General features: G+C 40.5%; 1 protein-coding gene across 1 annotated transcript in view; it reads left to right on the top strand.

Annotated features, from left to right (window-relative positions):
- The window catches only part of ICE1 (interactor of little elongation complex ELL subunit 1), a 135660-nt gene that overhangs the window by 101415 nt on the left and 10125 nt on the right, over positions 1-24120 (top strand). The window contains exon 20 of the mRNA XM_053715769.1: positions 10445-10543. Within this exon, the coding sequence (XP_053571744.1) occupies positions 10445-10543 (99 nt within the window). The remainder of the gene's footprint in view (positions 1-10444; positions 10544-24120) is intronic.

Here is a 24120-nt window from a genome sequence, read left to right as displayed (position 1 = left end):
CCCTTACATTCCGTTGATATTAAGTTATTATCTTGGAAAGTTTTGTTTTTGGTTGCAATTTCTTCTGCTAGAAGAGTTTCAGAATTATCTGCTCTGCAGTGTTCTCCTCCTTATCTGGTGTTCCATGCAGATAAGGTGGTTTTACGTACTAAACCTGGTTTTCTTCCAAAAGTTGTTTCTAACAAAAACATTAACCAGGAGATTATCGTACCTTCTCTGTGTCCGAAACCAGTTTCGAAGAAGGAACGTTTGTTGCACAATTTGGATGTTGTTCGCGCTCTAAAATTCTATTTAGATGCTACAAAGGATTTTAGACAAACATCTTCCTTGTTTGTTGTTTATTCCGGTAAAAGGAGAGGTCAAAAAGCAACTTCTACCTCTCTCTCTTTTTGGATTAAAAGCATCATCAGATTGGCTTACGAGACTGCCGGACGGCAGCCTCCCGAAAGAATCACAGCTCATTCCACTAGGGCTGTGGCTTCCACATGGGCCTTCAAGAACGAGGCTTCTGTTGATCAGATATGTAGGGCAGCGACTTGGTCTTCACTGCACACTTTTACCAAATTTTACAAGTTTGATACTTTTGCTTCTTCTGAGGCTATTTTTGGGAGAAAGGTTTTGCAAACCGTGGTGCCTTCCATTTAAGTGACCTGATTTGCTCCCTCCCTTCATCCGTGTCCTAAAGCTTTGGTATTGGTTCCCACAAGTAAGGATGACGCCGTGGACCGGACACACCTATGTTGGAGAAAACAGAATTTATGTTTACCTGATAAATTACTTTCTCCAACGGTGTGTCCGGTCCACGGCCCGCCCTGGTTTTTTAATCAGGTCTGATAATTTATTTTCTTTAACTACAGTCACCACGGTTTCATATGGTTTCTCCTATGCAAATATTCCTCCTTAACGTCGGTCGAATGACTGGGGTAGGCGGAGCCTAGGAGGGATCATGTGACCAGCTTTGCTGGGCTCTTTGCCATTTCCTGTTGGGGAAGAGAATATCCCACAAGTAAGGATGACGCCGTGGACCGGACACACCGTTGGAGAAAGTAATTTATCAGGTAAACATAAATTCTGTTTTTCAGACAGTCAGTTTCATATTTGGGATAATGCATTTGAATCAATCATTTTTTCTTACCTTAAAAATTTGACTTTTTTCCCTGTGGGCTGTTAGGCTCGCGGGGGCTGAAAATGCTTCATTTTATTGCGTCATTCTTGGCGCTGACTTTTTTGGCGCAAAAAATCTTTTCTGTTTCCGGCGTCATACGTGTCGACGGAAGTTGCGTCATTTTTTGACGTTCTTTTGCGCCAAAAAGGTCGGCGTTCCGGATGTGGCGTCATTTTTGGCGCCAAAAGCATTTAGGCGCCAAATAATGTGGGCGTCTTATTTGGCGCTAAAAAAATATGGGCGTCGCTTTTGTCTCCACATTATTTAAGTCTCATTTTTCATTGCTTCTGGTTGCTAGAAGCTTGTTCCTTGGCATTTTTTCCCATTCCTGAAACTGTCATTTAAGGAATTTGATCAATTTTGCTTTATATGTTGTTTTTTTCTCTTACATATTGCAAGATGTCTCACGTTGCATCCGAGTCAGAAGATACTTCAGGAAAATCGCTGTCTGGTGCTGGAACTACCAAAGCTAAGTGTATCTGCTGTAAACTTTTGGTAGCTGTTCCTCCAGCTGTTGTTTGTACTAATTGTCATGACAAACTTGTTAATGCAGATAATATTTCCTTTAGTAATGTACCATTACCTGTTGCAGTTCCATCAACATCTAATGTTCAGAGTGTTCCTGATAACATAAGAGATTTTGTTTCTGAATCCATTAAGAAGGCTATGTCTGTTATTCCTCCTTCTAGTAAACATAAAAAATCTTTTAAAACTTCTCTTTATACAGATGAATTTTTAAATGAACATCATCATTCTGATTCTAATGACTCTTCTGGTTCAGAGGATTCTGTCTCAGAGGTTGATGCTGATAAATCTTCATATTTATTTAAAATGGAATTTATTCGTTCTTTGCTTAAAGAAGTACTAATTGCTTTAGAAATTGAGGATTCTGGTCCTCTTGATACTAAATCTAAACGTTTAGATAAGGTCTTTAAATCTCCTGTGGTTATTCCAGATGTTTTTCCTGTTCCTGGTGCTATTTCTGAAGTAATTTCCAGAGAATGGAATAATTTGGGTAATTCATTTACTCCTTCTAAACGTTTTAAGCAATTATATCCTGTGCCATCTGATAGATTAGAATTTTGGGACAAAATCCCTAAAGTTGATGGGGCTATTTCTACCCTTGCTAAACGTACTACTATTCCTACGTCAGATGGTACTTCGTTTAAGGATCCTTTAGATAGGAAAATTGAATCCTTTCTAAGAAAAGCTTATCTGTGTTCAGGTAATCTTCTTAGACCTGCTATATCATTGGCTGATGTTGCTGCAGCTTCAACTTTTTGGTTGGAAACTTTAGCGCAACAAGTAACAGATCATGATTCTCATAATATTATTATTCTTCTGCAACATGCTAATAATTTTATCTGTGATGCCATTTTTGATATTATCAGAGTTGATGTCAGGTTTATGTCTCTAGCTATTTTAGCTAGAAGAGCTTTATGGCTTAAAACTTGGAATGCTGATATGTCTTCTAAATCGACTCTACTTTCCATTTCTTTCCAGGGTAACAAATTATTTGATTCTCAGTTGGATTTTATTATCTCAACTGTTACTGGTGGGAAAGGAGCTTTTTTACCACAGGATAAAAAATCTAAGGGTAAAAACAGGGCTAATAATCGTTTTCGTTCCTTTCGTTTCAACAAAGAACAAAAGCCTGATCCTTCTTCCTCAGGAGCAGTTTCAGTTTGGAAACCATCTCCAGTCTGGAATAAATCCAAGCCTTCTAGAAAAGCAAAGCCAGCTTCTAAGTCCACATGAAGGTGCGGCCCTCATTCCAGCTCAGCTGGTAGGGGGCAGGTTATGTTTTTTCAAAGAAATTTGGATCAATTCTGTTCACAATCTTTGGATTCAGAACATTGTTTCAGAAGGGTACAGAATTGGTTTCAAGATAAGACCTCCTGCAAAGAGATTTTTTCTTTCCCGTGTCCCAGTAAATCCAGTGAAAGCTCAAGCATTTCTGAAATGTGTTTCAGATCTAGAGTTGGCTGGAGTAATTATACCAGTTCCAGTTCTGGAACAGGGGCTGGGGTTTTATTCGAATCTCTTCATTGTACCAAAGAAGGAGAATTCCTTCAGACCAGTTCTAGATCTAAAAATATTGAATCGTTATGTAAGGATACCAACATTCAAAATGGTAACTGTAAGGACTATCTTGCTTTTTGTTCAGCAAGGGCATTATATGTCCACTATAGATTTACAGGATGCATATCTACATATTCCGATTCATCCAGATCACTATCAGTTCCTGAGATTCTCTTTCCTGGACAAGCATTACCAGTTTGTGGCTCTGCCGTTTGGCCTAGCTACAGCCCCAAGAATGTTTACAAAGGTTCTCGGTGCCCTTCTGTCTGTAATCAGAGAACAGGGTATTGTGGTATTTCCTTATTTGGACAATATCTTGGTACTTGCTCAGTCTTTACATTTAGCAGAATCTCATACGAATCGACTTGTGTTGTTTCTTCAAGATCATGGTTGGAGGATCAATTCACTAAAAAGTTCATTGATTCCTCAGACAAGGGTAACCTTTCTGGGTTTCCAGATAGATTCAGTGTCCATGACTCTGTCTTTGACAGACAAGAGACGTCTAAAATTGATTTCAGCTTGTCGAAACCTTCAGTCACAATCATTCCCTTCGGTAGCCTTATGCATGGAAATTCTAGGTCTTATGACTGCTGCATCGGACGCGATCCCCTTTGCTCGTTTTCACATGCGACCTCTTCAGCTCTGTATGCTGAATCTATGGTGCAGGGATTACACAAAGATATCTCAATTAATATCTTTAAAACCGATTATACGACACTCTCTGACGTGGTGGACAGATCACCATCGTTTAATTCAGGGGGCTTCTTTTGTTCTTCCGACCTGGACTGTAATTTCAACAGATGCAAGTCTTACAGGTTGGGGAGCTGTGTGGGGATCTCTGACGGCACAAGGAGTTTGGGAATCTCAGGAGGTGAGATTACCGATCAATATTTTGGAACTCCGTGCAATTTTCAGAGCTCTTCAGTCTTGGCCTCTTCTGAAGAGAGAATCGTTCATTTGTTTTCAGACAGACAATGTCACAACTGTGGCATACATCAATCATCAAGGAGGGACTCACAGTCCTCTGGCTATGAAAGAAGTATCTCGAATTTTGGTTTGGGCGGAATCCAGCTCCTGTCTAATCTCTGCGGTTCATATCCCAGGTATAGACAATTGGGAAGCGGATTATCTGTCGCCAAACGTTGCATCCGGGCGAATGGTCTCTTCACCCAGAGGTATTTCTTCAGATTGTTCAAATGTGGGAACTTCCAGAAATAGATCTGATGGCGTCTCATCTAAACAAGAAACTTCCCAGGTATCTGTCCAGATCCCGGGATCCTCAGGCGGAGTCAGTGGATGCATTATCACTTCCTTGGAAGTATCATCCTGCCTATATCTTTCCGCCTCTAGTTCTTCTTCCAAGAGTAATCTCCAAGATTCTGAAGGAATGCTCGTTTGTTCTGCTGGTAGCTCCGGCATGGCCTCACAGGTTTTGGTATGCGGATCTTGTCCGGATGGCCTCTTGCCAACCGTGGACTCTTCCGTTAAGACCAGACCTTCTGTCGCAAGGTCCTTTTTTCCATCAGGATCTCAAATCCTTAAATTTAAAGGTATGGAGATTGAACGCTTGATTCTTGGTCAAAGAGGTTTCTCTGACTCTGTGATTAATACTATGTTACAGGCTCGTAAATCTGTATCTAGAGAGATATATTATAGAGTCTGGAAGACTTATATTTCTTGGTGTCTTTCTCATCATTTTTCTTGGCATTCTTTTAGAATTCCGAGAATTTTACAGTTTCTTCAGGATGGTTTAGATAAAGGTTTGTCCGCAAGTTCCTTGAAAGGACAAATCTCTGCTCTTTCTGTTCTTTTTCACAGAAAGATTGCTAATCTTCCTGATATTCATTGTTTTGTACAAGCTTTGGTTCGTATAAAACCTGTCATTAAGTCAATTTCTCCTCCTTGGAGTTTGAATTTGGTTCTGGGGGCTCTTCAAGCTCCTCCTTTTGAACCCATGCATTCATTGGACATTAAATTACTTTCTTGGAAAGTTTTGTTCCTTTTGGCGATCTCTTCTGCCAGAAGAGTCTCTGAATTATCTGCTCTTTCTTGTGAGTCTCCTTTTCTGATTTTTCATCAGGATAAGGCGGTGTTGCGAACTTCTTTTGAATTTTTACCTAAGGTTGTGAATTCCAACAACATTAGTAGAGAAATTGTGGTTCCTTCATTATGTCCTAATCCTAAGAATTCTAAGGAGAAATCGTTGCATTCTTTGGATGTTGTTAGAGCTTTGAAATGTTATGTTGAAGCTACTAAGTCTTTTCGAAAGACTTCTAGTCTATTTGTTATCTTTTCCGGTTCTAGAAAAGGCCAGAAAGCTTCTGCCATTTCTTTGGCATCTTGGTTGAAATCTTTAATTCATCATGCCTATGTTGAGTCGGGTAAAACTCCGCCTCAAAGGATTACAGCTCATTCTACTAGGTCAGTTTGTACTTCCTGCGCGTTTAGGAATGAAGCTTCGGTTGATCAGATTTGCAAAGCAGCAACTTGGTCCTCTTTGCATACTTTTACTAAATTCTACCATTTTGATGTGTTTTCTTCTTCTGAAGCAGTTTTTGGTAGAAAAGTACTTCAGGCAGCGGTTTCAGTTTGAATCTTCTGCTTATGTTTTTCATTAAACTTTATTTTGGGTGTGGATTATTTTCAGCAGGAATTGGCTGTCTTTATTTTATCCCTCCCTCTCTAGTGACTCTTGCGTGGAAAGATCCACATCTTGGGTAGTCATTATCCCATACGTCACTAGCTCATGGACTCTTGCTAATTACATGAAAGAAAACATAATTTATGTAAGAACTTACCTGATAAATTCATTTCTTTCATATTAGCAAGAGTCCATGAGGCCCACCCTTTTTGTGGTGGTTATGATTTTTTTGTATAAAGCACAATTATTCCAATTCCTTATTTTATATGCTTTCGCACTTTTTTCTTATCACCCCACTTCTTGGCTATTCGTTAAACTGAATTGTGGGTGTGGTGAGGGGTGTATTTATAGGCATTTTGAGGTTTGGGAAACTTTGCCCCTCCTGGTAGGAATGTATATCCCATACGTCACTAGCTCATGGACTCTTGCTAATATGAAAGAAATGAATTTATCAGGTAAGTTCTTACATAAATTATGTTTTTCTCTTGCAAGGTGTATCCAGTCCACGGATTCATCCTTACTTGTGGGATATTCTCATTCCCTACAGGAAGTGGCAAAGAGAGCACACAGCAGAGCTGTCCATATAGCTCCACCCCCCCAGTCATTCTCTTTGCCGGCTCTGGCAGCAGGGCCTCTCTACGGGGGGCAGCGACTTGGTCTTCACTGCATACTTTTGCCAAATTTTACAAATTCGATACTTTTGCTTCTTCAGAGGCTATGTTTGGGAGAGAGGTTTTTGCAAGCAGTGGTGCCTTCCGTTTAGGTTACCTGTCTTGCTCCCTCCCTTCATCCGTGTCCTAAAGCTTTGGTATTGGTATCCCACAAGTAAGGATGACTCCGTGGACTGGATACACCTTGCAAGAGAAAACAGAATTTATGCTTTTACCTGATAAATTACTTTCTCTTGCGGTGTATCCAGTACACGGCCCGCCCTGGCAATTGGGTCAGGTTAATAAAAAAATTTGCTTAAACTACAGTCACCACTGCACCATATGGTTTCTCCTTTTCTCCTAACCTTCAGTCGATTGACTGGGGGGTGGAGCTAGGGGGGGAGCTATATGGACAGCTCTGCTGTGTGCTCTCTTTGCCACTTCCTGTAGGGAATGAGAATATCCCACAAGTAAGGATGAATCCGTGGACTGGATACACCGCAAGAGAAAGTAATTAATCAGGTAAGCATAAATTCTGGGTTTTTTTACACATTTTGGTGGAGTTCAATTTATATGTGTTGGGTTCTCACTGAAAAATGGCCTACAAGTAGGTCTTAAAGGGTCGTGAAACCTAATGATTCAGAAAAGAGCATGCCGTTTTAAACAACTTTATAATTCACTTCTTCATTCTCTTGGTATTTGTCGAAAAACAAGGACATAAGCTCAGAAATGTGCACGTCTGCAGCACTATATGGCAGCAGTTTTGCAAGAATGTGATCCATTTGCGGGAACAGTAGTATCCCTCCCACTTCCGATACTCCCCCAGTCATTCTTACACTGCCAACTAGGAGGTTGGCAAAGAAAGTGCTCTGAAGAAAATTGGATTTTAAGTCCTTTAATGGGTAGTTTCCCTGCAAGATAGGACTGGGATTGTGCTGTATCCATGTAATCCTCTTAGTAAGAGTATTGGTAGCTGTTAGCTGCTGGATGTTGCATGGAAGCTTCTCTGTCCTCCTTCCAGCACTTTGTGCTAACACCCCCTCCTGGCAACCAGTGCTAGCTTACATTGCCTTCCTGTCTACCTCAGGTCCCTGTCAGAAGTAGATGAAGCTGTCAGACCTGGAAGTGCTGTGAATTCTCTACAGCAGAGACCCCGGAGGTAAGTGTCTTTATTCCTTCCCTCAGGATCATAGGGGGCAGATGGAGTTGAGGACACTGTTAGATGCCAGATGGCATCTCAAACCTCTGCAAGGGGTCTGGGGATACAATTTTTTTTTTTTTCTATCCAAGGTTTAGGATAGTTATTATTGTCAGCAGATAAATTTCAGGGAACTGTAGCAAATCATTTTGTTTTGCTGGGACATAAAAGGGCTCTTGGCCTTTAATAGGGCGCTCAGACAGAGGTCATATAACCTTTTTGATGGGCATATTATGTGTCTGATAGCCTTTTTTGTTTTGGGCTCATTCACGAGTGCAGCGCACAGCTAGCGCCATTTTTTGCGTGCTTTGCAGTGGGGAGTCCTCTTCCGCTGACTTCCTCCTTGGTCTCCGATCGCGCAGTTTTGCTCTGAATGTGTCGCATCAGTCTTACAGTCCAAGTCCAGAGGGACCAAGTCTTATGGTACCAATTCTGGAAAAATTAACCCCCCAGAACCCTCCGTCTCTCAGGACTCTGTTGTCCAGGACATGCCTCAGCTTTCCTCTCAGTCCCCGTACCAAAAAGTTCCACAGGCAGTTCCTTGCGGCTCTGCTCAGTCCTTTTCTGGGGGAATTTTTTTTACCTGGGGACTTGCAGCACAGCTTATGTCAGCTGTTTCTGCTGCGCTGAGTGCGTTACCCGTCTTGGGTAAAAGGAAAAGGATACAGGAATCTCTTCTCCTATTCAATCTGCATTGGTCAGTCTGTCCTAACATTCTTAAGATGAGCATACCTCAGTAGCCTCTGAAGGTGAGATATCTGATTCTGACTCAGGGATCATTTTCAGTTTCTGCAGTTTGCTTTTCTGGACAAACAATTCCTATTTGTAGCTCTGCCCTCTGGAATAGCTACGGCTCCAAGGATCTTTACAAAGGTACTAGGAGCTCTTCTAGCTGTGGCCAGGATGCAAGTAATATCAGTGGCCCCTTACCTGGACGATATCTTGGTTCAGGCTCCATTTTGTTTTCCTTTGGCAAGTTCTCACACGGACTCTCATTTGTGTCTCCTTCGAGACCACAGGTGGATGATAAATCTGGGCAAGTTTTTTGGGAACAGTCATCAATTTGATTTCTGTGCAAATCTTCCTGATGGATCTAAGGCGATCTAAATTCCTCTTTGCATGTCTCTCGATTCAATCATCTGCATGCCTTAACTTTGCTCTTCGTGTTCTTCAGCGGGCTCCGTTTCTAGCCTCTGCATTCTGTTGACATAAAAATGTTTTCTGCCTTTGGAAAGAAAACATTTATGCTTACATGATAAATTATTTTCTTTCCTGGCAGGGAGAATCCACAAACCCACCCTATTTCTTTTATTTTTTGTGGCAGATTTTTCCTTATCTTCAGGCACCTCCTATACTCCTTGTATTTCTCCTACTTTTCCGTCTCCTCGGCTGAATGACTGGGATACTTAATGCTTTGGCTGGGGTGTCTTTGTCTCCTCCTGGTGGCCAGGTGTTCCCAACAGTAATGAACTAATTTGTGGACTCTCCCTGCCAGGAAAAAGAATAATTTCAGGTAAGCATTAATGTTGCTTTTCTGTACTTTGTATTTATGATCTATTTATTATGAGGGCCAACAATTATGGTAGGTAAAAAATTGTAATTCTGATGTATAAATTTAGCTTTTTAGTATGAATATCTCTTTATAGAAAGAATATGCCTGATATATTTTTTTTTTTGTAATGCTATATAAAGACTTGACTTAATTGAACACAATTCTTTATAGCTTAGTGGTTTTGGTCAGAGAGTAAGTGCAAAGGACAAGATCCTGTAAAGCTTTGCCTGTGAGTTTGCATAAGCAATCGCTCCAGCATTATGAAGCCCCTGTTCTATTTCTATAAAGGCAGTTTTTTTTGCCTTTAAAACAGTGTGTCTTCAAAAGGGGTGTGCCCTGCTTTTATTTATGTGTAGGCTAATTAATACTATACAATCAGGACTCATAAAAATCGTAATTTAAATAATGTATAAAATGAATAAATGACATTGATTATTTATTAAATTATGCAGCAAAAAAATGTATTGTTTAATCACATTAAAAAAAAATTAACAAATTTCTTATGAAAAAATTGTTTGTTTATGGAAAAAATTGGATTGAAATTGTGTAGGAAACAATTTAAGGTCACAGTAGAAATCATAATAGAACACTGCACAAAACTTGTATTTTCCTTATCGGCTAGTGGGCTGAACGGGGCATTCCATGGGTGTAGTTGAAATTTCTCCTCCAGGTCCTAGCTTATCCTGTAAACATTTTCCCTCTGATTTTTCTTGAAGACTAAAACTTGGTGTGATTGTGCAAAAATATGCATAACATTAATTACCCTAAAAGTAATCTGATTGTATTGGCTGCAGGATTACATTTTTAAAGCTCACTGGGGAGAGGGAAGTTAGCAGGGGTGAAGTTTCCCTACACGCTACATTACTTTTTGTTGGAGACTTCTCGCTACTTGCAAGGACAGCTTTTTTTTTTTTTTTTTATTTAACAGAATTCCATGACGTGACCGCTGCCTCTGCAATTGTCGGCATAGAAAACTACATCTAGCCCAGCAACATTTTTAGAATCCGGTTACCAAGCGTTCTAACACAAAGTCTGCCTTTTTTGTATGCATTTTGAGTGGTCTTAAGCAGAAATTCTACATGTTGCATTTACTTAACAAGAATGCATACTGATAAATGTTGTGTATTCGTGAAATAAACCGTATTTCTTTCTGCAGGATATTTATGTCGAATGGGTTTAAAAGAAGGATTTATGACGGCTGTGAAGAATATCAGCTCTGTTATTGTTGCATTTATTCAACATGCAAAAGAAGAAGGTGATTGTTTTTATACTTATTGTAATAATTTGTATTTATTTAAATATAAATAAAAAATAATAATTTGACAGAATCTGCAAAAAAACATGTTAGTGTCATATTTTAAAGCATATTTTAAGTCATTTCTTGTTCTGTATGCATAGTTTTTTTTATTATTAATATTTATGTGCAACTCTGTCTGAGATGACTGTAGTGAGAAGAATTGACAAATCTGTATATGCAGAGTGTTGAAGGGACAGAAAACCCATATTGTTTTTCATGATTCAGACACAGCATGCAATTTTAAACAACTTTCCAATTTGTTTTGTACTCTTGTATTCTTCTGCTGAAAAGAATACCTAGGTAGGCTTAGAAGTAGCAGTGTGTTCCTGGGACCTAGCTGTTTATTGGTGGCTGCACACATATGCCTCCTTTTAATTGGCTTACCTGATGTGTTCAGCTATCTCCCAGTAGTGCATTGCTGTTCATCTAGCAAACAATACCAAGAGAACAAAGCAAATTTGATAATAGAAGTAAATTGGAAAGCTGTTTAGAATTGTATGTTCTGTCTGAATGCATATCCCTTAAGGGGATGGGGTGGAGAAGTTGCAGACAGAGGGAGGAGCATGGGAATCTGATAAGGCTACAGAGCATGAAATACAGAGTAAGTAAAAATGGCACAAAACAAATGTGGAAAACATGGTCCCAATTTTCTTGATGGCAAAAAAGAATCAGTGAGGTTACCTTGCAGGAAAGATAGATGTTTGCAGAGATTTGCAGTGGAGTAGCAGAAAAGGAAGTTGTAGTAAAGTATTGTGTACTTATATAGTAGTAGTATATAAAATAAAAGCACTAAAAACAGAACTCTGCACAACGTGCTAAAGTGACAATCTGTAATAAACAACTTGAACTAGGAGTTTATCTTATGTTTTTGTAATCAATTAAGGGCTAGCACTAATTGAGTTTTCTTACATGTATGTGGCAAGAGTTCATGAGCTAGTGACGTATGGGATATACATTCCTACCAGGAGGGGGCAAAGTTTACCAAACCTCAAAATGCCTATAAATACACCTCCCACCACACACATACTTCCTATGGAGGTGGTGAAGTAAGTTGTGATTGATTTCTTCTGTGATAGGCGCTTCTAAGCATTCTGAAGTCCAATTCCTCTCAGAGTACAGTGTTTGTCAGAGGGATGTGAAGGGAGTATTGCCTGTTGATTTAGTGGTTTCACCAATGGGAAATCATTTCAAAGGCTCTCTGTAATCGGTCGCAGGGATTCATAACTTGCCTCCCTTTTCAGATTGACGTTATACTCCTATACCATTACCTCTGCTGATGTTTTTCAGTACTGATTTGGCTGTCTGCTATATGTGGATGGGTGTCTTCCAGTAAGTATGTATAATTTTTTAAAACACACTCAGCTATGTTTGGCACTTTATGTTTATAAGGTTTTAAATATATGTATTTACTTAGATTTGAAAATATTCAGGTCTATGTATATTTCCCTTTTTCTGCAGTCTATCAGTCTCAGTTTCAGTATGGAATTTGTATTTGGGAAGATTATTTTTTTCTTACCTGGGATTCTAGTTTTCTCAATTTTTCCAAACTTTTCGTGCACAAAATGCTGTTCTTTATGGCGTTATTCTTGGCGCAAAATTATTTTTAACGCGGAATTGCGCCGAAGATGACGCAAGTGTCGTCATTTCCTGCATCTTTGTTGACGTAAGTTGTTTTGGCGTGAAGTCGCGGTTGTTATGATGCGAGTTGCGTCATTTCCTGATGTTAGCTTTGGCGCCAAAACTTGCTTCTGCGTCATACTTGGCGCCAAAAGTTTTTGTATATTACCCCCTCTTCCTTTATTGCTTCTGGTTCTCTTCATATTATCAAGAGGTATAATGCTTATTTTTTTGCATTTTACTTTAGCATAAGCATTTTTTCCCATTTCCTGAAAATGCTATATGAGGAAATTTCGATATTTTGTTTAAATGTTGTTTTTTCTTTTTACATTTTTACAAGCTGTTTCAGTCTGATCCTGCCTCTGATGCTGCTGTAGAAACCATGCTGCCTTAACACAGTTCTACCAAAGCTAAGTGTGTCTGTTGTAAATTAACTGAGGTTATTTCTTCACCTCAATTATGTGGCATCTGTCAAGCTTTTGATGCGGATAATGTCTCTATTAGTACTAATACATCATCTGTTGTTCCTTCAACGTCTAATATGCCTAATATTCCTGCAGATGTAAAAGATTATATTGCTGCAGCTATAATCTAAGGTTGATGGGGCTATTTTTCTCTCTTGCCAAACGTACTACTATTCCTATGGAAGATAGTACTTCTTTTAAGTATCCTTCAGATAGAAAGATTAAATCTTATCTAAGAAAAGCTTATTTACATTCTGGTTATATTCTTAGACCTGCCATTTCTATGGCTGAAGTGGCTGCTGCTTCAACTTTTTGGTTGGACAGTTTAGCTCGTCGGCTAGAAGATCATGATTTATCCAGCATTATTCTTTTGCTTCAACATGCTAATCATTTCATTTGTGATGCTATATTTGACATTATTAAGATCGATGTTAAATCTGTCTTTTTATCTATTTTAGCCAGAAGAGCTTTATGGCTTAAATCCAAACCAAATCCAGCCCCCAAGTCTGCATGAAGGTGCAGCCCTCAATCCAGTTCAACTGGTGGGGAGCAGATTGAAATCATTTCAGGAAATTTGGTCAGGTTTCATTCAGAATCTGGGGATTCAGAATATTGTGTCTCAAGGGTATCGAATAGGTTTCAGAATGAGACCTCCTGTGAGAAGATTCTTTCTTTCTCATGTTTCAAAAAATTCTGTGAAGGTCCAGGCTTTTCTGAAGTGTTTCAGATCTAGAGCTTTCATGGTTGAATGTTCCAGTTCAAAAAATAGGGTTTGGGGTTCTATTCAAACTTATTCATTGTCCCAAAGAAAGATAATTCTTTCAGACCAGTTTTGGATCTGAAAGTTTTTTAAATCAATTTGTAAGAGTCCCAACTTTCAAGATCGTGACTATAAGGACTACTCTGCCTTTTTGTTCAGCAAGGGCATTTTATGTCCACAATAGACTTACAGGATGCTTATCTTCATAAACCAGTTCATCCAGACCACTATCGGTCTATGATATTCTCTTTTCTAGACAAGCATTACCAATGTGTTGCTCTTCCATATGGCCTAGCAACAGCTCCAAGAATCTTTTTGAAGGTTCTCGGTGCCGTTCTATCTGTAATCAGAGAGCAGTGTATTGTGGTGTTTCCTTATTTGGACGATATCTTGGTACTAGCTTAGTCTTTTCATTTAGCAGAATCTCACACGAAACTAGTGTCGTTTCTTCAAAGGCATGGTTTATAGGATCAATTTACAAAAGAGTTTCCTGATTCCTCAGACAAAGGTCACCTTTTTAGGTTTCCAGATAGATTCAGTGTCCATGACTTTGTCTTTAACAGACAAGAGACAAACAAAATTTGGTATTTGCTTGTCTAAACCTTCAGTCTCAATCGTTCCCTTCAGTGGCTATGTGCATGAAATCTCTGAAGTGCTGTTAAGGCAGGAAACGCATCAGCTGCAGTTTTCTGTTTGCTGTGCCCTTTCATTCTTAAGATTTTTCCAATAAAATGAACGTTTTAACCAGCTTATTCTCTCCTGACTTATGATTTTAGAACCGCTACTTTGTTGCTTCTTCTTTGGATTATTTTGAATTGGGGCGGAGTGAAGAGCCCCAGCGCTTCCAGCATCACAACCTGTGCTGTTGACATGGTGCCGGGACCATAACGAGGTCTTGCGCTCTCTGAGAGTACTGGCAGTGCATGCTAACCTGGACTGGCTACTGTGATTACACAGCGGGTGCTCATTTGAACTTTCTTAATCCCTGAAGCCTTTGCCGATTACACCAGGCAAGTCCTGGCAGAAGAGGGGTAAGCCTTTCGATAATTTTATACTTATATTGTGGGAGATACTTTAACAGTCAGCCTCGTGATAGCTGCTATTGTATTGGGTACTTGTAAAGCGCGACTCATCACCCCTAAGGGTTTCAAGGCGCAGCTCACTTTATCTACCTCGGGAGGATGAAAGGCTGAGTGGACCTCGCCGCGGATCGAACCTGCAACCCTTGGGTTGCTACAGAGCTCAGCCACAGTGCCTTAGCAAGCTGAGCTATCTGTCCAGCATCAGGTTGAACTCGGAGTGAGTTGTCACTGGGAGTCACATATATAAATTTGCAAGTGGTTACACTCTAAAGGTCAATGAATAATACTGGTGGTTACATGGAAGTTTTAGGTCTTATGACTGCAGCATCAGACGCAATCCCCTTTGCTCGTTTTCATATGAGACCTCTGCAGCTTTGCACACTGAATCAATGGTGCAGGGATTATACTCGGATATCACAACTGATATACTTAAATCCCAACATTCAACTCTCTCTGTCATGGTGGTCGGGCCATCATTGGATTGTTCAAGGGGCCTCTTTTGTTCGTCCTACCTGGACTGTGATCTCAACAGACTCTAGAGTTTGATGGCACCAGCATGGCCTCACAGGTTCTGGTATGCGGGTCTTGTCCTGATGTCCATTTGCCAGCCTTGACCACTTCCTTTAAGGCCAGACCTTCTGTCTCAAGGGCCGTTTTTTCCATCAGGATCTCTAAATTTGAAGGTATTGAAATTGAACGCTTAGTTCTTAATCATAGAGGTGATTAACACTATGTTACAGACTCGTAAGTCTGTTTCAAGAAAGATTTATTATCTGGTTTGGAAAACCTATATTTCATGGTGCTCCTCTCATAATTTTTCTTGGCATTCTTTTAGAATTCCTCGGATTTTACAGTTTCTTCAAGATTGTTTGGATAAGGGTTTGTCTGCAAATACTTTGAAAGGACAAATCTCTGCTCTGTTTTATTTCATAGAAAGATTGCTAAACTTCCTGATATTCATTGTTTTGTTCAGGCTTTGGTTCTAAACCTCCGGCTGTGGGGGAACCTGACTGTTTAGGATAGAGAACTTACGCTTTTTTTGATGAGGTGTTGGCTACTTTAGAGGTTCCGAAACCGGTTACCGGAGGAAACTTCTATTTCTAAGCTTGATAAGGTTTACGAGGACAGGGTAGTGCCCCAGACTTTCCCGGTTCCCATTAAGATGGCGAATATTATTAAGAATAAATGGGAAAGACTTGGATTGTCTTTTTTCCCCTTCTTCATTTAAAAAATTGTTCCCGGTTCCTGACTCTCAGCTAGAATTGTGGGGATCTGTCCCTAAGGTAGACGGAGCTACCTCCACGCTCACTAAGCCCACCACTATCCCGCTCAAAGATAATTTGTTGTTCAAGGAACCTATGGATAAGAAATTAGAGACCCTGTTAAGATGTTTCAACACACAGGGTTTGCTTTTCAACCTGCAGTCTCCGTGGTGGGGGCCCGCTACCTTTTGGTGTGACTCTGTCAGAAATGGTCGAGGTGGAGACTCCCCTTGAGGAGATGCAGGAAAGAATTAGGTTCCTGAGGGTTGCTAATTCGTTGATTTGTGATACTAATATGCAGATTATTCGCTTGAATGCCAAGACATCAGACTTTTCTGTTCTGGCTCGGAGGGCTCTGTGGTTGAAGTCATGGTCTGCTGACATGACATCTAAATCTAGATTGCATTCCCTTCCATTTAAGGGAAAGATTATTTTCGATCCAGGCCTGGACTCTATCATATCCACGGTCACGGGGGGCAAGGGTGCCTTTCTACCGCAGAATAAGAAGAATAAGCCTAAGAGTCCTAATTTTCGTCCCCTTCTTTTGGACAAGTCCCAATGACAGCAACCTGCCGAAAAACCCTAGCAGTCCAAGGGTTCTTGGAAGCCATCTCAGTCTTGGAATAAATCCAAACAGAGCAAGAAGCCCGCAGAGACAAAATCGGCATGAAGGGGCAGCCCCCGATCCATCTCTGGATCTTGTAGGGGGCAGACTATCTTTTTTTTTTTTTGGAGGCGAGACGTACAGGATCCTTGGGTTCTGGAGGTGGTTACCCAGGGTTACAGGATATGTTTCAAGACTCATCCTCCCAGAGGCAGATTCCTCTTGTCAAATCTATTGTCAAAACCAGAGAAACGAGATGCCTTTCTAGAGTGTGTCAGGGATCTCTTCTCTAGGAGTAATTGTACCGGTACCTCTAGCAGAAAGGGGGTCTAGGGTACTATTCAAACCTTTTCTTGGTACCAAAAAAGGAGGGCACTTTTTGCCTGATTCTGGAAGTGCTTAAACAAGTTTCTGTCTAATTGTTCAAAATGGAAACAATACAGTCTATACTGCCCCTAGTTTAATACACAAGGATTACTTCAGGTTCTTAAGGTTCGCCTTTCTGGATCAGCATTTCCAGTTTGTAGCCCTTTCCTTCTGGCTGGGGGCTACTGCTCCAAGAATCTTCACAAAGGTCATGGGAGCTCTTCTCGCTGTGGTGAGATCCAGGGGGAAGGCAGGAGCTCCTTATCTGGAAGACATCCAGGTTCAGGCACCGTCCTACCTGGTGACAGAGGAACATTAAAGAGCCCTTCTCCTTCTGCAATCTCATTGTTGGAAGATAAACTCAGGAAAGAGTTCTCTGGTTCCCAGTACCAGATTGGAGTTCCTGGGCACGATAATAGACTCCATAGCCATGAAGATATTCCTAACAGACCAGAGAGGTTGCAGGATTGTCTCCAACTGTCTTGCCCTTCAATCCTCTTCAAGGCCATCAGTGGCCCGGTGCATTGAGGTGATTGGGCTCATGGTATCCACCATAGATGTTATTCCATTCGCCAGATTCCACCTGAGGCCTCTCCAGCTATGCATGCTGAGGCAGTGGAACGGCGATCATTCGGACCTATCCCAACTGATCTCTCAGGACAACGGGTCGAGGGAATCTCTCTTGGTGGCTCCGTCCAGATCAGCTGTCCTAGGGGACATCCTTCCTCAGACCATCTTGGGAGATTGTGATTACAGACGCTTGTCTCTCAGGTTGGGGAGCAGTTTGGGGTGCCAGGACGGCACAGGGCAGGTGGAATCGGAAGGCGTCTCTTCTCCCGATCAACATCCTGAAGCTTTGGGCGATCTTCAACGCTCTGAAGGCTTGGCCTCTCCTGAGGTCGTCCAAGTTCATCAGATTCCCGTCGGACATTACCTCGGTGGCTTACATCAACCATCAGGGGGAAATGAGAGGCTTTCTAGCCATGAGGGTAGTTTCTCGTATTCTGGAATGGGTGGAGGTCCGGGTGTGGACAACTGGGAAGCGGGTTTTATCAGCAGACAATTTCATCCGGGGAATGGTCTCTTCACCCCAAAGTGTTTGCAGAGTTTTGCAACAGTTGGGGGACTCAGGAGATAGACCTCATGGTGTCCAGACTCAACTTCAAGCTACCCAGATACGGGCCGCGGTCCAGGGATCGCCAGACATAACTGATAGATGCCTTAGCAGTGCCGTGGGGATTCAACCTAGTTTACATTTTTCCTCCGTTACCACTTCTACCTTGTGTAGTGGCTCGCATCAAACAGAAGCAAGCCTCAACTATTCTGATTGCTCCGTCGTGGCCACGGAGGACGTGGTTTGCGGATCTAGTGGGAATGTCATCGCCCCCTCCATGGAGGGTTACCCTGTCGCAGGGATCTGCTGGTACAGGGTCCCTTTGTGCATTAGAATCTAGATTCTCTGAGGCTGACTGCATGGAAATTGAAGCTTAGTCTTAGCCAGAAGAGGATTTTCTGAGATGGTGATTGATACTCTCATTCAAGCCAGAAAGCCGGTCACTCGTCGCATCTAAGGTGTGGAGGACCTACTTACTCTGGTGCGATTCTTGTGGATATTCCTGGCATAAGGTCATGGTATCCAGGATGGTTTGGAGAAGGGACTTGCCGCAAGTTCCCTAAGGGGACAGATTTTGGCGCTATCTGTGTTGCACAAGAAGCTTGCTGAGCTCCCTGATATTGTCCTTTGTCCAGGCTCTGTCCAGGATCAGGCCTTTGTTTCCACATTCTGCTCCTCTTTGGAGTTTGAGTCTGGTTCTGAGGGTTTTGCAGGGGTTCCGTTAGAGCCTATGCATTCTGTTGACATTAAGACTTTGTCTTGGAAGGTTCTTTTTCTACTGGCCATTGCTTTGGCACGCAGGGTGTCTGAATTAGCAGCCTTGCGATGTGAGCCTCCTTTCTTGGTTTTTCATGCAGATAAGGCCGTCCTTCGCACTGCTCTGGGATTTCTCCCTCAGGTGGTGTCTGATCGCAACATTAATCAGGAAATTGGGGTTCCTTCTTTGTTTCCCAATTCTTTCTTTTCCGACAGAACGGTTACTTCATAACTTGGATGTGGTTCGAGCCTTGAAACTCTATCTTCAGGCTACAAAGGATTTAAGACAAACTTAAGTTGTTTTTTTTTGTTCGGGGAAGCGCAAGGGGCAAAAGGCTTCTAGCACTTCTCTATCCTTTTGGCTGAGGAGCATGATTCGCTTGGCCTATGAGAGGGCCTCCTCAGAGGATTACGGCTCACTCAACTAGAGCTGTGGCTTCTTGGGCCTTTAAGAATGAGGCCTCTGGAGCAGATTTGTAAGGCAGCTACCTGGTCCGCCTTACACACTTTTACAAAGTTTTACAAATTTGATGTTTTTGCTTCGGCTCAAGCTGTTTTACAGGCTGTGGTGCGCTCAGATTAGGGTCCACCTTTCTTTTTACCCTCCTGTTTTTCATTCATTGTCCTCTAGAGCTTGGGTATTTCTTTCCCACAAGTAATGAATTAAAGGGATACTAACCCCTCATTTTTTCTTTCATGATTCAGATAGAGCATGCAATTTTAAGCAACTTTCTAATTTACTCCTATTATCAATTTTTCTTTGTTCTCATGTTATCTTGATTTGAAAAAGCAGTAATAAAAGGTTAGGAGCCGGCCCATTTTTTAGTTCAGCACCTTGGTAGAGCTGCTGATTGGTTTGCTACATTTAGCCACAAATCAGCAAGTGCTACCCATGTGCTGAACAAAAAATGGTCTGGCTTTAAAGCTTACAGTACTGCTTTTTCAAATCAAGATAGCATGAGAACAAAGAAAAATTGATAATAGGAGTAAATTAGAAAGGTGCTTAAAATCTCATGCTCTATCTGAATCATGAAATAAAAAAATTGGGTTTAGTATCCCTTTAAGCTGTGGACTCTCCTCGTATTAGATGGAAAACATAAATTATGCTTACCTGATAATTTCATTTCCATAGTTACGAGGAGAGTCCACTGCTCCCGCCAGACCTAAATTTAGTATGTTTCCTTCTGGCACTATTTATACCCTGATATTTCTCCTACTGTTCCTTGTTCCCTCGGCAGAATGACTGGGTGATGAAGGGAGTGGGGGGGGAGGTATTTAAGCCTTTGGTTGGGGTGTCTTTGCCTCCTCCTGGTGGCCAGGTTCTGTATTTCCCACAAGTAATGAATGAAGCCGTGGACTCTCCTCGTAACTATGGAAATGAAATTATCAGGTAAGCATAATTTGTTTTTTACCTCTGTGATTACCTTCTATCTAAGCCTCTGCAGACTGCCCCCTTATCTCAGTTCTTTTGAGAGACTTGCATTTCTTTCATGTAATTGGCAAGAGTCCATGAGCTAGTGACATATGGGATATACAATCCTACCAGGAGGGGCAAAGTTTCCCAAACCTCAAAATGCCTATAAATACACCCCTCACCACATCCACAATTCAGTTTTACAAACTTTGCCTCCTATGGAGGTGGTGAAGTAAGTCTGTGCTTGATTTTTATGATTTAGTCTATGATAAGCGCTTCTAAGCATTCTGAAGCCCAATACCTCTCAGAGTACAGTGTTTGTCAGAGGGATGAGAAGAGAGTATCGCCAATTTGATTTTATGGTTTCCCTTGTGGGAAATCTTTTCAAGGGTTCTCTGTTATTGGTCGTAGGGAGTCATCTCCTACCTCCCTTTTCAGATCGAGGATATTCTCTTATATACCATTACATCTGCTGATAGTTTTCAGTACTGGTTTGGCTATCTGCTATATGTGGATGGGGTGTCTTTCGGTAAGTATGTATCATTATTTAAGACACTCTCTCAGCTATGGTTTGACGCTTTATGTATTATTATAAAGTTTTAAATATATGTTTTTTACTTATATTCTCCATGAGTCAGGTCTATGTGTATTTCCCTTTGCAGTCTAGCAGTTTTGTTATGGGAATCCTGTTTTAGGAAGTTTGTCTTACCTGGTGTATAGTTTTGGGGGTTTTTTTGTGTGGTTTTTTTTTTGTTTTGTTTTTTTCAATTTGTCTTAAACTTGCGGGCAAATTAGGCTCGGGTGCAAAATGCTGTTATTTATTGCGTCATTCTTGGCGTGATAATTTTTTGGCGCGAATGTGCGTCTGACGCAAGTTCGTCATTTCCTCCGTCTTAGTTGACGCTAGGTTGTTTGGCGCAAAATTGTTTATGACGCAAGTTTTATTTTACCTCACTTCCTATATGCTCCTTGTCTTCTTTATGCTCAGAGCGCTATGCTATTTGCTTTTTTTTGGCAATTTTAGCATTTGCATTTTTTCCGATTCCTGAAATTGCTATATGTGGAAATAAGATATTTCTGTTTAAATGTTTCTTTTTTCTTTTTTACATTTTACAAGATGTCTCAATCTGATCCTGTCTCAGAAGCTGCTGTAGGAACCATACTGCCTGAATACAGTTCTACCAAAGCTAAGTGTATCTGTTGTAAGCTAGTGGATATTGTATCTTCAGCTGTAGTGTGTAACAGTTGTCATGATAAGCTTTTGCAAATAGAATAGAAAAGGTTTCTATTAGTGCTAGTACAGTATCTGTTGTTCCTTCAACATCTAAAGTACATGATATCCCTGTTGATATGAAAAATTATATTGCTGATGCGATCCAAAAGGCTATGGCTTCTATACCGCCTTCAAATAAACGCAAAATGTCTTTTAAAACTTCTCATAATACTGATGAAATTTGTAATGACCAACAACATTCTAATATATATCCTCCTGATGAGGATTTCTCTGATTCAGAAGATCCTACTTCAGACATTGACACTGATAAATCAACTTATCTTTTTAAGATTGAGTATATTCGTTCTTTGTTGAAAGAAGTGTTGATAACTTTGGATATTGAGGAGTCTGGTCCTCTTGATAATAAATTCAGTAAATGTTTAAATGCTGTATACAAACCTCCTGTGACTACTCTTGAGGTTTTTCCTGTTCCTGATGCTATTTCTGATGTGATTGCTAAGGAATGTTCTAAGCCTGGTACTACTTTTGTTCCTTCTTCTAGATTTAAAAAGTTGTATCCTTTGCCAGTGGCTAAATTAGAGTTTTGGGAAAAAGTCCCTAAGGTTGATGGGGCTACTTCTACTCTTGCTAAACGTATTACTATTCCTATGGAAGATAGTACTACTTTTAAGGATCCTTTAGATAGGAAGATTGAATCTTATCTAAGGAAAGCTTATTTGCATTCTGGCTATATTCTCAGACCTGCCATTTCTATGGCTGATGTTGCGGCTGCATCTACTTTCTTTCATGTAATTAGCAAGAGTCCATGAGCTAGTGACGTATGGGATATACATTCCTACCAGGAGGGGCAAAGTTTCCCAAACCTCAAAATGCCTATAAATACACCCCTCACCACACCCACAATTCAGTTTTACAAACTTTGCCTCCGATGGAGGTGGTGAAGTAAGTTTGTGCTAGATTCTACGTTGATATGCGCTCCGCAGCAAGTTGGAGCCCGGTTTTCCTCTCAGCGTGCAGTGAATGTCAGAGGGATGTGAGGAGAGTATTGCCTATTTGAATGCAGTGATCTCCTTCTACGGGGTCTATTTCATAGGTTCTCTGTTATCGGTCGTAGAGATTCATCTCTTACCTCCCTTTTCAGATCGACGATATACTCTTATATATACCATTACCTCTGCTGATTCTCGTTTCAGTACTGGTTTGGCTTTCTACAAACATGTAGATGAGTGTCCTGGGGTAAGTACATCTTATTTTCTGTGACACTCTAAGCTATGGTTGGGCGCTTTTGTTTATAAAGTTCTAAATATATGTATTCAAACATTTATTTGCCTTGACTCAGAATGTTCAACTTTCCTTATTTTCAGACAGTCAGTTTCATATTTGGGATAATGCATTTGATTTAATCATTTTTTTCTTACCTTCAAAAATTTGACTCTTCCCTGTGGGCTGTTAGGCTCGCGGGGGCTGAAAATGCTTCATTTTATTGCGTCATTCTTGGCGCAGATTTTTTTGGCGCAAAAAATTCGTTATTTTGCGCCAAAAATGTCGGCGTTCCGGATGTGGCGTCATTTTGGCGCCAAAAAGCATTTAGGCGCCAAATAATGTGGGCGTCTTTTTGGCGCGAAAAATATGGGCGTCGCTTTTGTCTCCACATTATTTAAGTCTCATTTTTCATTGCTTCTGGTTGCTAGAAGCTTGTTCTTTGGCATTTTTTCCCATTCCTGAAACTGTCATTTAAGGAATTTGATCAACTTTGCTTTATATATATATATGTTATTTTTTCTCTTACATATTGCAAGATGTCTCACGTTGCATCTGAGTCAGAAGATACTACAGGAAAATCGCTGTCTAGTGCTGAATCTACCAAAGCTAAGTGTATCTGCTGTAAACTTTTGGTAGCTATTTCTCCAGCTGTTGTTTGTATTGATTGTCATGACAAACTTGTTAAAGCAGATAATATTTCCTTTAGTAAAGTACCATTGCCTGTTGCAGTTCCTTCAACATCTAAGGTGCAGAATGTTCCTGATAATATAAGAGATTTTGTTTCTGAATCCATAAAGAAGGCTATGTCTGTTATTTCTCCTCCTAGTAAACGTAAAAAATCTTTTAAAACTTCTCTCCCTACAGATGAATTTTTAAATGAACATCATCATTCTGATTCTGATGACTCTTCTGGTTCAGAGGATTCTGTCTCAGAGGTTGATGCTGATAAATCTTCATATTTATTTAAAATGGAATTTATTCGTTCTTTACTTAAAGAAGTACTAATTGCTTTAGAAATAGAGGATTCTGGTCCTCTTCATACTAATTCTAAACGTTTGGATAAGGTATTTAAAGCTCCTGTGGTTATTCCAGAAGTTTTTCCTGTTCCTAATGCTATTTCTGCAGTAATTTCAAAAGAATGGGATAAATTGGGTAATTCATTTACTACTTCTAAACGTTTTAAGCAATTATATCCTGTGCCGTCTGACAGATTAGAATTTTGGGACAAAATCCCTAAAGTTGATGGGGCTATTTCTACCCTTGCTAAACGTACTACTATTCCTACGTCGGATGGTACTTCGTTTAAGGATCCTTTAGATAGGAAAATTGAATCCTTTCTAAGAAAAGCTTATCTGTGTTCAGGTAATCTTCTTAGACCTGCTATATCTTTGGCTGATGTTGCTGCAGCTTCAACTTTCTGGTTGGAAACTTTAGCGCAACAAGTAACACATCATGATTCTCATGATATTATTATTCTTCTACAGCATGCTAATAATTTTATCTGTGATGCCATTTTTGATATTATCAGAGTTGATGTCAGGTTTATGTCTCTAGCTATTTTAGCTAGAAGAGCTTTATGGCTTAAAACTTGGAATGCTG

This window comes from Bombina bombina, chromosome 5, assembly GCF_027579735.1.
Source record: "Bombina bombina isolate aBomBom1 chromosome 5, aBomBom1.pri, whole genome shotgun sequence".
NCBI lineage: Eukaryota > Metazoa > Chordata > Amphibia > Anura > Bombinatoridae > Bombina > Bombina bombina.
This window is presented reverse-complemented; position numbering and strand designations above follow the sequence as displayed.